Source organism: Vigna umbellata, chromosome 2 (genome assembly GCF_029865625.1).
Source record: "Vigna umbellata cultivar VRB3 chromosome 2, Vumbellata_1.0, whole genome shotgun sequence".
Classification (NCBI taxonomy): domain Eukaryota; kingdom Viridiplantae; phylum Streptophyta; class Magnoliopsida; order Fabales; family Fabaceae; genus Vigna; species Vigna umbellata.
Window position 1 is genome coordinate 51741647 of NC_142166.1, and position 16636 is coordinate 51758282.

Sequence of the window (16636 nt, forward strand, 5' to 3'; positions counted from 1 at the left end):
CAAATCTTCTTTAATAAACACGTACAATTCTGATATATATACACACACACGAACTGAAATTCATCCTTATAATAAATTTTCCCAACCAAGAAGGCGTACAAATTTGCATAACTCTGACATTGATTTTACACTTATTTAAAAAACCAGACTGTGTTGACAGTTTCCTTTCTTTTTGCTATTGTAATAGTGCACAATCCTTGAAAAAAGATTTTGTAATATATGACTTTAACCAAATTTAGACTGTTAACATCAGTTAAATTTAATCAACAAATTAACTTGTTTAACCGATTTAATTTTTATTTATGAAAACTATGAACACATTATTTTTTTTTTAGAACTTTACTGTAACAAATAGTTCATCACTCAGAATCGATCGCGAATAAAACTCCACGCATAATCTTCCAGAGCCGGCTTTAACTTTATTATTATAGTATGTTTATTAGTTAATTAATCATGTTGTGTCTTCTAAGGAAACTGCGTGTGGTTTCTGTAACTGTACTACCGTTACGTTCTGGGCGGACAAAACACGGAAGCACATGACAAAACATCCTTCTCCACACCTTCAATTATACCAATAAATACAATATGCTTAACTTAATTAACTCCTGTAATAATAATGACTATTAGTAATATTCTTATGTTGTAAACTAAGCCTGGCGAAATGGCTGGTGGAGCATCTGGCGGAGAAAGAACGTTGCAGGAAACACCCACATGGGCAGTGGCTGCTGTTTGCGCAGTCTTTGTCATTCTCTCTGTGTTAATTGAACAAGGAATCCATTTACTTGAAAAGGTTCAGTTTTGTTCTGTTTTTTTTAACTTGTTATAAACTATAAACTGCTATACGAAATTGGATTGGATCGTGACCAAGTTATTCGTTAATTCACACTCACAGTGGTTTAAAAAACGACATAAGAAAGCCATGAGTGAAGCCTTGGAGAAAATCAAAGCAGGTGAACAAAATTAGACCGATGTGAATTCAAATTTTGATGATACAGATACAGATACAGATACATGTGTTGATTTTTGTTTGTTTGCAGAATTAATGTTATTAGGATTTATATCCCTGTTACTTACTTTTGGTACACAATACATTGCAAAGATATGCATCCCTGCATCAGCTGGTGATATCATGCTTCCATGCAAAAAGGTGGAAGCTTTAACGAACCCAGATGATTCAAATGGCGGAAGGAAGTTACTTTACTTTGAGGACAACATGGAATGGCGTCGAGTTTTAGCAACCGCGTCTTCTGGTGGTGACTATTGCTCACAGAACGTGAGGAACATTATCTCTTCTGATACTCCTTTTTGTTTTTTTCATGTTAAACAGTAATTAACTCTCTTTATACGTGTTATGAGAAATCAGGGTAAAGTGTCATTGATTTCTCAGTCAGGGGTGCACCAGTTGCACATATTTATCTTCGTCCTCGCTGTTTTTCACATATTCTACAGCGTAATGACCATGGTACTAGCCCGAGCAAAAGTAAGTTTGCTTTTCCAAATACAACATCGATAAAATAGAAAGTCTCTGGGTCTAACAACTCCATTATTCTACCTAATTTGTTTTACAAAAAGAGGAATAACGAAAATGGCATTGCTCTACAGATGAAGAAATGGAAAGCTTGGGAAGCTGAAACATCCTCTCTTGAGTATCAATTTACAAACGGTAAGACATCTTCATGAGCTTCTGAAAAAGTGAAGATGTTAGGAGTCATGATGACTTCAATGTTAATATTTTATCGTGAAGTTAATATCTTTTTGACTTGTTTATTTTCGTAATATCTGTGCAAGTTTGCCCATATATGTAAAAAAGCGTGTTATTCAACATATATAATATGTTACATAAGAAGTAATGGAGCTGTGTCTTATGTAATTATGCAGATCCTTCGAGGTTCAGGTTTGCGCATCAAACATCGTTTGTTAGGCGTCACTCTGGTTGGTCTAGGATGCCGGGAATTCGGTGGATTGTGAGTTTCATTCATTGTTCTGGTTCCACACGAAGAAGAAAACAATACCAAAATGATATCTGTAATTGTTTGTTGCAGGTAGCATTCTTCAGGCAATTCTTTGCGTCTGTCACTAAAGTGGATTACATGACCATGCGGCATGGATTTATTAACGTGGGTGCCAAAGTTTTACGTGTACCTTAAATAAATGTTGTTACCGTTTTAAATTAATTGAGTTGATGACAAACTTTGACAAACGCAGGCACATTTTGCTCCCAATAGCAAATTTGACTTCCAAAAGTACATTAAAAGATCCATGGAGGACGACTTTAAAGTGGTCGTGGGTATAAGGTATCGATCATCAGACCTCAAAAATCTGTAACGCTTTAATAATCTAACGACACAATTTTGGTCTTTTTTTACCATATCAGTTTTTGTTTTGCAGTATTCCCTTATGGGCTTTCGCTATCGTCTTTATGCTGGTGAACGTTTACAGTAAGTTTTCTCTACTTGGTCCTCTTTTAAGTCTCCAACTCACACACGCAATGCTCAAAACCGTGTTGTTATTGAAGTTCTTGACTTTGTTTTGTTTATTGCTACAGAATGGTACACTCTCACCTGGCTATCGTTAGCGCCGCTGGTGGTAATTAAGGAAAACTTGTTACTGAAAAGTTTGTAATAACTATCATCATTATTATTATCAACCTAACATCCCTTGAACTTCATTGCTTGGCAGATACTTCTATTAGTGGGCACCAAGCTTGAACTTATAATCATGGAAATGGCCCAAGAAATTCAAGATCGAACCACAATTGTCAGAGGAGTCCCTATTGTAGAGCCTAACAACAAGTATTTTTGGTTTAATCGGCCCCAGTGGATTACCTTCTTAATCCACTTTACCTTATTCGAGGTCATAACTTGTGTGTCCCTATATAACATAAATTTAGGCAGAAAAATTATACTGATTTGGATTAACACATTATGACATATAACTGAGATTTTCAATTTATGAAAAAGAGGTGTTAGTAGAAGTTATGACAGTCCATGACTGTGAAACAAGCAATTTCTCTTGTGACGTGTGTTATTTATCTGTTGTTCTGCAGAATGCATTCCAAATAGCCTTTTTCTTGTGGTCGTGGGTAAGTAGCATGCATAACCCAGATGTTTTTAATGATGTTTTCAAACTTAGAGTACTTCCTTGTTTTAATGATGTTTTCAAATTGCAGTATGAATTCAAGATCACGTCTTGCTTCCATGAAAACTTGCCGCTGATACTGACAAGGGTTTTCCTTGGAATAGTCTTGCAAGTCGTGTGTAGTTACATTACATTTCCTCTCTACTCCCTAGTAACACAGGTGAACAGTTTCAAACTAACTACAAAATTACATTTCATAATACAAAACAGAGTCCTATAATATTTGTGTCAACTTTTCATTCAGCATCATAAAATGAAGTCTGTGTTAACTTGTAGATGGGATCTCACATGAAAAAAGCAATTTTTGAAGAGCAAACTGCAAAGGCACTAAAGAAATGGCAGAGGGTTGCAAAAGACAAGAGAAAGTTGAGAAAAGCAGGGGTAGATGTTCCTTCGGGAACAATGAGTGGGGAAGCAACACCAAGCCAAGGATCATCACCAATACATTTACTTCACAAGTACAAGCCTAACCAAACAGACACTGATACGGTTCTTTATTCTCCACGATCATACCAATCTGATACCGACTTGTCTGACACAGAAGGATCATCGTACCAATTGAATGAAATAATACAGACACAGACATCTCAAGCTCCAAGAAATGGAGAACCTCACATTACCGAATTTTCCTTTGTAAGCTTTAAGAATTAATCAACAATTTTGAAAGGACTTGTGTGATTGTGTCTGCAGAATTAACCGGTAATAGCAGCTAAAGAAGCTGTGTTAAGATAATGAACATGATTAATACAGCAGAATAGCCTCGCACAAGAGTCATATCATATATGCAACCTTTCTCCCAAGCTAATATTCAGATACTGTTGTAGCTTTCAGTTAGGTCTTATTCTTTTAAGACATTCTTATTCAAATGATAATCATTATAACTCAAGCTACAAAATACAACTCATGTAATAACTTACCAAACATAGTACAGTTTACAGTTAACAAAAGTTTATGTTTTGTAACACTGATGTAAGAATCTAAACAGACTGAAAATAAAAAACATATCACTGTTTGGTTAGAATTGACTGTAACCAAAAGTTCTGTTAAAATCTTTATGTACCTTTTAATGAAAAAGAGAAAAGCTTTTGAGAAAAAAAAAAGAAAAAAAATATTTTATCATAGATTTTTTTGATAATATTTTGTTACAGTACATACGTCATTTTTTTACTAATTCAGTAATTTTTAGTATAATTTCAAAAAATTTAACGAATATTAGTATAATTTTTGTAAACATAAGAAATACTCGTAAAAGTTTTAATACTTTAGAAAATATGTGCTTAAACCTAAAAGTAAAAAGAAAATAACAAAAAAAATTATAACTATTTTGGTTTATTTTTTTGTACTGTGAGCTATTTCTCATAAAAAAAACATTAAATAATGGAAGTGCGGTTGGTAAGTCAAATCAGTGCTTTTGGTTCTTTTTCTTTTTGGGTTTTGCACATACCAAATATTTTGGGTATGTTATTAGACTTTGCTAACTCTCTCACGCTATTGCTTTTGTCACTTTCATATCACATTAACTTTCCAAGGAATCGCTTCCACACCAAAAAATCATTAGTTGGAAGATTCCAAATCATTGCCATGTTTTATGTGAAGACGGCACATTAATAATTAATTATTCAACAACAACAAAAATAAATTAATAAAGTGATTATAGAAACACAGTCAACAAAGTATTTCACTTAATAAAGTAAAAAATATATTTTGTGAGTATTTTATAGAGTTATATATAAAATAAAAAAATTATTAACTAAAAAAAACATCATGGTTTCCATAGACAACAAATGCATCAGACAAAACACAGTATTAGGTGAAAACGTAGCAGTGGCCTCTGAATAGTGATTTTGTGGAAGTCAAACTTTTTTTTAATGGAGAATTGATTGATGAACTATCATTTCACATGTAAATATGTAATACCCAACATCAATAATATAATTTTTTTTTCTGTTAAATTTAAAATTGGCCTTTTAATCTCTAAAATTAATAAGATATTTTTGTTAGCCCTCTAAATTTAAGTATGTATTTTTGTCTTTAAATCTATAAGTGGATTTTTTGTTTTTGTTTTAATTTGAATTTTTTATTTTAAAATTAATGTTATTGAAATATGTGTTGACATGAATATCATGCTATGTCTATGATAATTTTTGAAATATTTTAAAATCTAAATACGTGAGGCTAATTTAATTACAAGGCAATACAATATTAGTTCATAACATAAAAAAAATACACATACATGTTATACATTTAATTATTATAATTATAACTATCACATTAAAAGAGAAGAAACCTAATTTTTTTATTGACAATTAATGCATACAGGTGATTATGCAGTACCTACTAACTTTTTAATATGCAATTACTATTATTTTAATATTTTTTCACTTCAACAAATGGACTGAAAAATCTGCTATACTAATTCAGTTACTACCAGAGTTTGAGTTTTGAAGATTAAAAAATATAACTGAGAGGCTTTATTAAGAATGTTAATACTAATAACAAAAATAATATTATTCATGTTTTAATTGTACAGTATTTTTAAATTTTAAATTTTCATTTTCTATCAGATATTTTACATTTACTCATTTATCAAAATTTCTTTAGTTATTTGAATTGGTATTTTTTCTCTTTTTGATGAAACATACAAATTTAAATATTTAAAAAGGTGTAGGAGTGAAGCAATGAAATTAATAGAATCGGGACCACTTTTCAGAAGTGGCAAGAGTGACTGTATAATTTATAAATAAATATATATAAATATATATTAACATATATAAACAAAAAAAAAGAAGATAAATGATAATAATTTATTTATTTATAATAATGCAATACAATAGTGGGAGAGTGAGTGACTTTATTCTGCCTTGTCTCTTGGCACTCTCACATCATCCAACAACCTCTTACCTTTTTCTCTTTCTCTCTCTAACTCTCTTTCTCTCTCTTCTTCTCCTCTTCTTGAATTTGACTTGGCAAACCCTAGCCTAAGAATTTTCATAGAACTCTTTCTTCTGTCATTTCAAATCGGTTTCCACTTTGCGTGATTACAGAACAAGTTTGAAGGGTGTGGGAGATGCTTCTTTTCTGTGCAAATGCTTCTGATTTCGTAGTTCGTTAGAGAGACTTGTCACTCTGTCATGGCTAGGCGTCATGGATGGGAGCTTCCTTTTCACACTTTCCAGGTGCATTATCACTCTCACTCCACACCACACTGTATTTTCAATGCCGCAACGCAATTTTCTTCTCATTCGTGTGCTACTTTGTTTGCGTTTGTTTGTTTTTTTTCCTGAGTTTCTGATGGGCCTTTTCTTCAAACTTTCATCCAATTTTCCATCTTCTTCTACCTTTTTTACTTTCTCGTTTACCTCTTTCTTCTTTTGACTCTTTCCCATTTTATCCCACTCTGCCGCATCTTTTTCTCTATGGTTTGTTTTGTTTTCCGCCGTTAATTCATGTTCTAGTTTTATGCGGAATCTCATGCGTTTTGTCGTATATGTAGTGTCCACCCTTTTTCCCTCTCACTTTCTGGGGGATTCTGTTTTCGCACTCGAATATCCGTTTACCCAAGATTTTTTTTTTCTCAGTATGGAAGCCACGTCAGTTACTTTAGCGTTTTTTTGCTTCTTCATTTCTGGTTATGAATCTAGTGTTATCATGTTATCGTCATCTGCACAAAGATAAATTTACGAGTCAATTTGTAGATGAAATGACACTACTACTAATATTAGACCACGATCTTTCGGCATATTTCTTTAGTGTGTGATAATTTTTTGTTAAAATAGTTTCTTTGTCTCTATTTTTTAATCGTAACACATCCCAAAAAATGTTGGTTTTTTGTCTTCCAAAAATTGAATAAATTTTTAGTATTTATTATTTAAGAGCAACACATCCCTGATGAGGGACTAACACTTCAGGGACTAAACATATTATTTTTGAAGGACTAGAAACATATTTTGTGCCTAAATGCTTTTACAATGCTGAGAATGCCATGTGTTTTTCTAGTTTCGTGTTTTCTAGAGTTGAAGGTTTGTGTATTATCATTAAGCCTTTTCTTACTGCTTTTTGATTTATGAACAGGTCGTGGCTATAACAGTATTTTTCTTACTATCTATTGCGTATTATGCCTTCTTTGCCCCTTTTCTTGGAAAGGACATCTATGAATATGTGGCTATTGGTGTTTACTCTTTACTGGTAAGCAATACTCTGAATCTTCTCCGCTCTCCCCTCACTCTTGTGTGTACCATATGGGAGATTCATTCTAAAATAGGGTGTTCGATATTCCTTCATTAACTTGAATTTAAATTTTGAATGCAGGCTCTCTCTGTGTTCTTTCTTTATGTTCGATGCACTGCCATTGACCCTGCTGATCAGGGTGTAACGGTTGACTGTGACAAGTCGTCGAAGAATAGATCAAAACATGATGAAGAGTTGGCAGGTTGGACTTTCAATGCTACTGGCATCTATTGATTTTTGGTTTATTCTTGTGATCGGATTTGTTAGAAATAATGTATAATGTATAGGAATAGGGTAGATTATACATGGTTCAAGTACGTTAATAGAGTAACTGTATATTCTTGTAATTATTTTGTAATTTTCCTTGTATTTATGACTCTTTATGAATATATTTTCTTTTGTGTAGTTCAACTCATGCAATTCATCCTATCTGTGTTGTTGTATCTCTTTTTCAACAAGATTCAAATCATGATTCATCATAAGTCGTTTCTCACAAATTTAGCATATTTCTGGTTTTATCAAACAGAGGTAGACCACCAAAATGAAAGAACTGCTCTGAATTTAATTATGTAGCAGTGACATTTTTTGGACTATGTTCTTACTTGTTAATGTCTACATACAGATCCTATATCAGTTGAAAGATTTATTTAAACATTTCTGTAGGTTTGGTAGAACCGCTCATTTAGATTTTTACTTGTTCTTTGAAAATATGAATATGTAAACACTTTGTTTGTTAGCTCCTATATGGCATATGCGGACAGATTGTCATGAATTTCTTATCTTAATTGATTTGACAACAATACTTGTTGGGAGTATATTGGGATATGTTGTCTGCCATTGATGATTTATTATGCCTTTAATAGCAATTTCACTGTAATTTGATTGTTTATTTTGGATTTGCATCTCCTATTTGCAGAACCCAGCAAGTTAGGACTAAAGGGTGAAGGAATGTCTGATCGGCATAATTCAAATTGGTGCTCAAAAGTTGGGTGTTTCTTTTGTGGTTTTCTTGTTAGAGAAGACTGCCGCAGTAATGAAGATAGCGTTCCACAGCAGCAATCTGGAGAAGAGGATGCTTTGTTCTGCACTTTGTGCAATGCTGAGGTTGACCCAAGCTTTTTGAAAAATATTATTATGTTTTTCCATACTGCTTCAAATAATATCAAATGGAGAAAAGCGAGTATTGAAGGGAACATAGAGAAAGAAAATTGTTACATGGTTTCCTCGAATGCAATGGAAATCTATGCAGATGAATCCAAATTTTATTTCCCAAAACTGCCATGGCTATAGACAAAACAGGAAAATCTTCTGTTATAATATATATATATATATATATGTGTGTGTGTGTGTGTGTGTGTGTGTGTGTGTCACTTTCCTGATGCTTCAGGTTTATTAAGCCCATTTCAATGAACAGTAAATCAGTGTCTCTTTGATTTGAGAAAACATTTTCTGTTTTAATGTTTTTGTTTTCGTGAATAGTTATAAAATAGCATCTTGACTTCACTTTGTTTCTCGTTTTTTATATTTTAAAATGTCTAGGTTTAGAGTTCTCTCCTTTAAATGTCTCGCCATAATATTGACATACCACCATATATTTACGTCCTTTTATTTAAATTTTGAAGGTGCGGAAGTTCAGTAAGCATTGTCGAAGTTGTGACAAATGTGTTGATGGATTTGATCATCATTGTCGGGTAAGCTGTGCTTTTAATCCCACCCTAAGTCGGTTAATGGGTATTTTAAATACTCAATTTTGTAGTGTCTTGTCTGAGGTATAGGTCGGCTTTCATAACAAAAAAATAATGTTCATAAAAGTAATAGTCAGGTCAATCTTTTAAATTCTCACTTGTACACACACTTATTAGTGTTCCTTTCAGAAATGATTTTTCCCCTCTTCACTCCATTGAGAGTGATTGCTTGTTTGATCGTCTCCAATGACAGTTATTTTCTTAAAAGTTATTTTTCCTGTAATACTTGGAAGCTGCAATGCAGACTGTGGATTTTTACAATAGAATTATCTAGAAGTTTACTATAGCTTTGTTATGTTTGGGACTTGAGATGTGAGCAGCCATAAACTTGTCTTAACTTGCTCAATTTTCTTCTTTAACCATTAGATTCTTCAAATATTCATTATCATCTACTTCCTTTGTTTTATTCAGTGGTTGAACAATTGTGTTGGAAAGAAGAATTACATCACGTTTGTGTGTCTTATGGCAGTGAGCCTTGTTTGGGTAAGTTGCATAAAGATGCTCATCTTGAATCTTGTTTTACCCCCTTTTGTCCCTTTTATATAGAAAAACCTTTCAGATTAGAACTTGTTTTTCTTACTTAATGCTCACGCATGTCACAGCTTATTGTTGAATGTGGAGTTGGGATTGCAGTGCTTGTCAGATGCTTTGTTGATAAGAAAGGTACAGAGCACCAGATAGCTGAAAAACTCGGAGCTGGATTCTCCAGGGTCCCATTTGCTACTGTAGTGGTACATTTGCTCTCTTTTTTTAATTCTCTGTTTTTATATAGGATAGACTGAAATAAACTTTACCAGACCTGCTACCTTTGTATTTCTCATGAGTTCTATTTGCAGTAATGATGATGAGCCTTGTACGGGCATTCAATATAGTTTTTCATGTGCATCTTCTATTGACGCATGTCTCATGTATAACTTGAAACCCTGGATTCTGTCAACTGATGTGTGCCCTTATTTGGCATAAATGTCAAATTATGGATTTTGACTTCTCTATTGTAGATAATGTGTTTTTTGATATGAAACATTCAACTGAATCTCTGAAAATCTTTATTTTAAATAATCAGTTCTTCTGTTGTTTAGTATTCCTGATTTGAAATTGTCATTTGTGTTTGCTGAAAATTATTCAACGTAAACTGAAAGTACTCATCGTTATCCAGTCTTTGAGCAACATTAACTAGTTGAGCGGTTAATTATTCCCAAATGATGATTTTTTTCCAATATTTTCTTCGTCTTTATTTTAACTTCAATAAACTTTGAATTGCTATGTTTTACATAATTTTCAAACCTTTACAGGCCATATGCACGGCAGTTTCATTCCTTGCAACTGTGCCTTTGGGAGAATTATTCTTTTTCCATATGATCCTGATACGGAAGGTATATTCGCGAGCTTTCCTCCTATTGACATGTACATTCGAAGTTGACATTTTCTTTTACAGGGTATAACAACTTACGAGTATGTTGTTGCCATGAGAACTCTAAGTGAACCACCTGGTCCTTCAGTTGATGGAGGTGAACAACAGAGTCTACCATCATCTCCTACTAGTTCAGCTGTCACTGCAATGAGTGGAAGAAGCTCCGTTGGAATGAGTTTGCAGTACAAAGGGGCCTGGTGTACACCTCCAAGGATCTTTATGGATCATCCGGTACTGCCATCTCTGTCTAATTGCCTGAACCATATGACCAGCAATTTCATTGAAAGATATATAACCCATTTATGAACATTACATACAGACAATAATGGTGATAGATAGGAGAGGAAAGTTGAGTGGAACAGACATTTGCAAGACACTGTATGACATAACACTTTAATAGAAGAAGCCCTTGTACTTTCTAACAGTATGTTTTATATTTTTTAGTAAGTATGCATTTCCGTGGTTAGAAATAAAAAACTGCTAGAGTTGAACAGTTGAAGACACGAGTGGTGCATTGTTTAAAGCATGCCAAATAAAAACTGTCATAACAGCTACTATGCTTATTCTTAGTTTCTGAAATAAATTAAGTTCTGTTTTACGTCGATTAACTATCTGGTCTTGGATAAGCAGGATGAAATTATACCACATTTGGAGCCTGGACGACTACCATCCACTGTTGATCCAGATGCAGTACAACAACTACCTGACAAAGGGAAAAAGTTGAACCAGCGCCCTGTCCGGATAAGTGCATGGAAACTTGCGAAATTGGATTCTAATGAGGCAACAAAGGCGGCTGCTAAAGCTAGAGCATCATCGTCTGTGCTACGTCCAATTAGTTCTCGACCTCATGCATATGACGTCGATCATTTATCCAGCAGCAATGTGAGTGGAAGAAGCAGCCCAATTAGCAATCAAGGATTTCAGAACAAATATGACACTGCGGGGACATCAAGGTTATCTCCTTCCAAGAGCTCATACGCTCCTAGCCAAGCGAGCAAGGATGATATAGATGCATCATGTCATCACAGTATGAGCAACTTCAGCAGTCCACTGGTCTCAAACCTTACTCCTTCACCAATGCAGAAGCCTAGTTTGAACAGAGACCATTTCAACCCCATGTATCAACAACCATCGGGAAACCAGTCTCCTTCATCAGCCAAAGAAAGTGAGGGGAACACGAATCCAGTTCAAGAAAATGTGGCACGCGTTCCAATGAGAAGCAACGGCTTAGCTGTTTCAGATAATAGAAGATCGTCCGTGTTCTGGGACCAAGCTGCCGGACGCTTTGTGTCATCTTCGTCTTCATCAAGAGGTCCTGGCAGTTCCCAGATATCTGGAACAGAGTTATTATACACTGGTCGATCTATATTTTTTGGCAGTCCCGTTGTGAATGAACAGCCAAATACAGGAACAAGAGTTAGCAGCTCAGTAGCTGGTATTCCTGATAGAGATTCTACTTTAAGGGATTTTCAGCAGGGTAGATCACATAGAGGTGGCCAGCTTCCTGTGTTTGTTCCTGGTTATTCCCAGCAAAATAAGTTCCCCTAGATTGCCTCACTTGACCATTAATTTGTTACGGCAACTATTTCTTATCCTTTTTTAATTTTAAAGAAATTCTCCAAACATGTTATCTTGCGCTTTTGGTTGTCCGTCATTTGACTTCTTTCCCAGCTATGACTGAGCATTCGTCTTTCCATCTGTACAGACTAATGGATCACCACCCTTTTCTGTACAAATATATTTGTTCACTTCATTGCATTTCAAGTATCAATTCGAACGTGGATATGAACAACATTTTATTTCTCAAATCAGCACCTTTTGGCTTATTACTGTTTGTTTCTTAAATTGAATTGTTTTGGATTTTCTATTTTATTTTAGATAAAAGGTAACAGGTGTACTCTGAATTTGTTTTCACATGGAAACAAGAACATTTTGCATGAGCAATGGTTTTCTAAGTACTGTAATCGTCTCCCCTCTTTGTTAGTATATATTATATAATTAATATTGTTCCACATTACTTCATTAATATTAAAATGTTTCCAAAAAATCTATAGACGTGTTTAAGTTTTTGGGTCATGCTAAATTAAAAAGTTTACCAATAATAATAATGAGTAGAAATATTATTATTTTTGGTGGGGGAGTATGTAATTTCACGTAGAACACTAACATTATCCACCAATTTTTATTTTTTTTATTCTGTTTTGTGTGAAAAAAATTATTATGGTTTACATTGAAAGTTTTGATTGATCGCAATTTGTAGGTATATTATTAAAAAACTAGAGGCGGGGGAGAAAGTTAGAAGAATAAAATTGGATGGCAAATCCTGAGTTGTTCCTCTCCTTACACATTTGGGATAGTTGTTAGAATGTTGCATGCATGCGCAACAACGTACCAAAGCACTTCCATGAGCACGATGACCTTCTTCCAAAATTTCATCTTCAACAACCCCTCTCATAATTGAATTTTAACTCTGCAAATCACAAACGAATTATCAATCATCACCGTCGCGAATTCAGTAATTGAATACGTATGTCGGGAGGAGGAGGCGGTGACAACAGGCAGCTAGATCTCACGCCAACATGGGCTGTGGCTGCGGTTTGTGCAATTATCGTCATCATTTCTATACTCTTGGAAAAACTCATACACAAATTTGCAGCGGTACTACCATAACAACAATGCATACATTTTTGTTCACGGATTCCTTCGTCATGGATGATAACAAATCTCCTTTTTATTGGTTTCAGGTGTTTGAAGAAAAAAAGAAACATGCGTTGCTAGAAGCTCTTGAAAAGATTAAGGCCGGTGAGCAACCTCATTAATAGGAATGTTTCTAATGTTTTTTTTTGTTCGTCCCCATCAGTAATGAATTCTTGTGTTTGTTTGTTTGTTTGTTGGCATGCAGAGCTTATGGTTTTGGGATTCATTTCGTTACTTTTAACGTTTGGTCAAAACTACATTTCTAAAGTGTGTATTCCCCAAAAGTATGCACACACAATGCTACCGTGTCTTCCCCCTGAACAACGTGGAGGGGGTGCAGCAGCTGAACACGGAGCGGGTGCCGCAACCGATCACGGAGCGGGTGCCGCAACCGATCACGGAGCTGGCGCTGCAGCTGAACTTGGTGGGGGTGGTGCAACGGAACATGGAATTGAACCTAAGACAGATGATGATGGCGGTGAGGGTGGCGGTGAGGCTGGTGGTGAGGGTGGCGGTGAGGCTGAAGGGGGTGGCCATCGTCGCAGACTTTTTGCATACGAGCGTAGAGTTCTATCTGGTGGTGGTGGAGGCCCCAGTTGTAAACCGGTACTCAACTCTTCAATTTTTTTTTAATAAAGAATAAGAAAATCTTTCTTTCCATAGATCTCTCAAGTTTGTGAAAAGCTCATGCTACTGAATGTTGGTTGTGTAGGGGTACCTGCCTCTTATATCAGTGAGCGGGTTGCATCAGTTACACATTTTTATATTCTTCTTGGCTGTCTTCCATGTGATCTACAGTGCCATAACAATGACCCTTGGAAGAGCAAAGGTTGGTATTGATTCAGGCCTAAAAATGTTGATTCATTCAAGGAATCAACAATAGGTAAACTAATGGAGGAATCAGTTTTTAATTTCATGTATGGTAAAGCGTTTTTTTTTCTTCTGACAGATTCGTGGGTGGAAGGTATGGGAGGAGGACCATGTCGTGGATGAAGATGCCCTGAATGGTACAAAGCAATGAATCGTTAATAAGTTTCATTAGTACTAATTCTCCATAATTTGAACATTCTGAATTGGATGTGTAATATCTGTTCAGATCCTAGAAGATTCAGACTTACTCACGAGACATCATTTGTGAGGGACCACAGCAGTTTCTGGACTAAAACACCAGTTTCCTTCTATTTTGTAAGCAATGATCACTGGCAACTCTTTTTCGTGTACTGGATTGTTACTTTATAGAGGGAATCAGCCAAAATACCTCAAACCTAGGTTTTTTGTGTTCACTTTAGAGTATTGACAATACAGAATACCATGATAGATGGGGAACGAAAATGTGATATTAACATCACAATTTTAGTCGTTTCATGTCTTGCTTTAATTCACTTTCAAAAATATGTTGTTGATCAATTTTCAGGTATGCTTCTTTCGACAATTTTTCAGATCTGTTCGTAGGGCTGACTACTTGACCATGAGACATGGATTTGTTTCTGTTAGTAATTTTCTCTGTGCAACAACATCAGTATTATATGCCCGCACTGTTGTCTTTTTCATTAACTGATAATGTATGTCCCGTTTCCCTTTGCAGGTCCATTTAGCACCAGGAAGTAAGTTCGATTTTCAAAAATATATCAAGAGGTCATTAGAAGATGACTTTAAGGTAGTTGTAGGAATCAGGTAATTTTGACAAGTTCACCATGACTTTGGTTTTTTGTGTTATAGTAATTTAGCCTCGTAGAGTCATATGGTTTCTTCTAATGGTTACACATGTGGTTTTGGCAGTCCGATACTTTGGGGATCAGTAGTGTTATTCTTGCTTGTGAATGTCCACGGTTTGTTTCTTATTTCTCACCTAATTATCAATTGGCTTCCCTGTTTTGCACTCAAGTTATTACTGAAAGAAATTGGTAACTACTTTCCAGGATGGCATGCTGCCTTTTGGGTGTCTTTTCTCCCTCTATTGGTTAGCAGACATATCTTCACTGTCAATTTGGTTCTTTTCAGTTTAGATGAAAAAACAATAAGACTAATGATTGATTAACTTGAAGGTGATTCTGGCTGTTGGAACAAAACTTCAAGCAATTATTACTCGGATGGCACTTGACATAAAAGAAAGGCATGCTGTAGTGCAGGGGATCCCTCTAGTGCAAGTGTCTGACAAATATTTTTGGTTTGCATGGCCTCAGTTAGTTCTTTATCTCATCCATTACGTCCTCTTTCAGGTACTCACCCTTTACTTTTTTTTACAGATTTCTGTCATTATATCTTCCTTTTTTAACAGTTCAGTATCTTATAACAAATGCATACATATCTGAGATCCTGAATATTCAAACAATTTCTCACTACTTGATGCTTGGTTTATCATTTCCAGAATGCTTTTGAGCTGACATACTTCTGGTGGACATGGGTAATAAAATAAACACTCCATAATTCCAATTGTCTTCTTCTCACCATTGTCTTTTGATTGATTCTACAAACCTTAAACCACTTCCTTCTGGCGCAGTATGAATTCGGTTGGGCATCTTGCTTTTACGAGGATGATAAACTCATGATCGTCAGAGTAGCTCTTGGGTAAGTCCTGTTCCATTTAACGAACATATTCCTTTATGTAAGTAACATTTTCAATTGCCAATATCAAACCGATACATACAGCCAGATACCATTGCAGTATTTTTCAACACATGATCCCATCACACATTGAATAGTTTAACCTGAAATTTGCAGGCTGGGAGCTCAAGTCGTTTGCAGTTATGTCACACTTCCACTCTACGCACTGGTTACTCAGGTGCATTCGCTACATGCTTCATATGATATTGTTATTTTGGCTTGATTAAATTTTTGCAATTTCACAAAATTTCTCCTTTTCTTTGTTTTTCCAATTTGTACTTATCGCAATATCGGCTCATTAATTAATTTGAAAAGGTGAGGAGGGAGAAGTAACTGTGTTTGGTGATTGAATTTGTTCCAGATGGGGTCGACGATGAAGAAGTCAATATTCGATGACCAAACATCGAAGGCGCTGAAACAGTGGCATAAGAATGCTCTGAAGAAGAAAACGTCAAAAGGACGCCACGAAACTCGAACGTTGGGTGGGAGCCCGGGAGAACATACACCGGGACATTCTTCACCGCACCCACCACCGCCCAAAGACACGGAAATGGCTTCTCAGACCGCCACCATCGTCACCAGCGTTGATAACGAAACCTATGATAATCGGGACCTTCTGAGTGGACCGTGACACGTGTCTAAATCTGCTGCAATGTAATTAAAAACACTACAATGCATCGTCATTTCACGGCTTTGTTTTACATAGCTTAAATAGAATTAGTTATTGTATTAATTATACTGTAGGTTTATAAAATTCTCACACACCATGTATAAAAGTATGTATATCAAAATATGTATTTATGTGTGTTAGCGC

General features: G+C 35.2%; 3 protein-coding genes across 4 annotated transcripts; all 3 read left to right on the top strand.

Annotated features, from left to right (window-relative positions):
* The first annotated feature begins 1039 nt into the window (after positions 1 to 1039).
* LOC124832877 (MLO protein homolog 1-like) lies at positions 1040 to 4019 on the top strand. Its single transcript, XM_047307200.2, has 12 exons — positions 1040 to 1273; positions 1364 to 1480; positions 1603 to 1663; positions 1879 to 1964; positions 2043 to 2117; positions 2206 to 2294; positions 2389 to 2438; positions 2546 to 2586; positions 2680 to 2853; positions 3047 to 3082; positions 3170 to 3298; positions 3415 to 4019. The coding sequence occupies exons 1-12, from the start codon at positions 1043 to 1045 to the stop codon at positions 3787 to 3789; spliced, it is 1464 nt and encodes a 487-aa protein (XP_047163156.2). The 5' UTR covers positions 1040 to 1042; the 3' UTR covers positions 3790 to 4019.
* A 1972-nt stretch (positions 4020 to 5991) lies between these two features.
* On the top strand, positions 5992 to 12347 carry LOC124832873 (protein S-acyltransferase 21). The gene is made up of 10 exons (XM_047307191.2): positions 5992 to 6314; positions 7210 to 7323; positions 7447 to 7567; positions 8282 to 8469; positions 8988 to 9056; positions 9522 to 9593; positions 9713 to 9841; positions 10403 to 10483; positions 10546 to 10752; positions 11152 to 12347. The coding sequence occupies exons 1-10, from the start codon at positions 6270 to 6272 to the stop codon at positions 12067 to 12069; spliced, it is 1944 nt and encodes a 647-aa protein (XP_047163147.2). The 5' UTR covers positions 5992 to 6269; the 3' UTR covers positions 12070 to 12347.
* Positions 12348 to 12480: 133 nt separating this feature from the next.
* Positions 12481 to 16632, top strand: LOC124832870 (MLO-like protein 9). 2 transcript variants are annotated; one of them, XM_088107439.1, is made up of 15 exons: positions 12481 to 13179; positions 13266 to 13323; positions 13424 to 13824; positions 13931 to 14047; positions 14168 to 14225; positions 14315 to 14403; positions 14633 to 14707; positions 14804 to 14892; positions 14998 to 15047; positions 15138 to 15178; positions 15264 to 15437; positions 15587 to 15622; positions 15719 to 15786; positions 15940 to 16000; positions 16184 to 16632. In XM_088107439.1, exons 1-15 carry the CDS (start codon positions 13051 to 13053, stop codon positions 16451 to 16453), a joined length of 1716 nt encoding a protein of 571 aa, XP_087963565.1. In that variant the 5' UTR covers positions 12481 to 13050; the 3' UTR covers positions 16454 to 16632. The 2 variants fall into 2 exon arrangements, with proteins under 2 accessions (XP_087963565.1, XP_087963564.1); XM_088107438.1 differs by having other exon boundaries at positions 12481 to 13323.
* Positions 16633 to 16636: the final 4 nt, after the last annotated feature.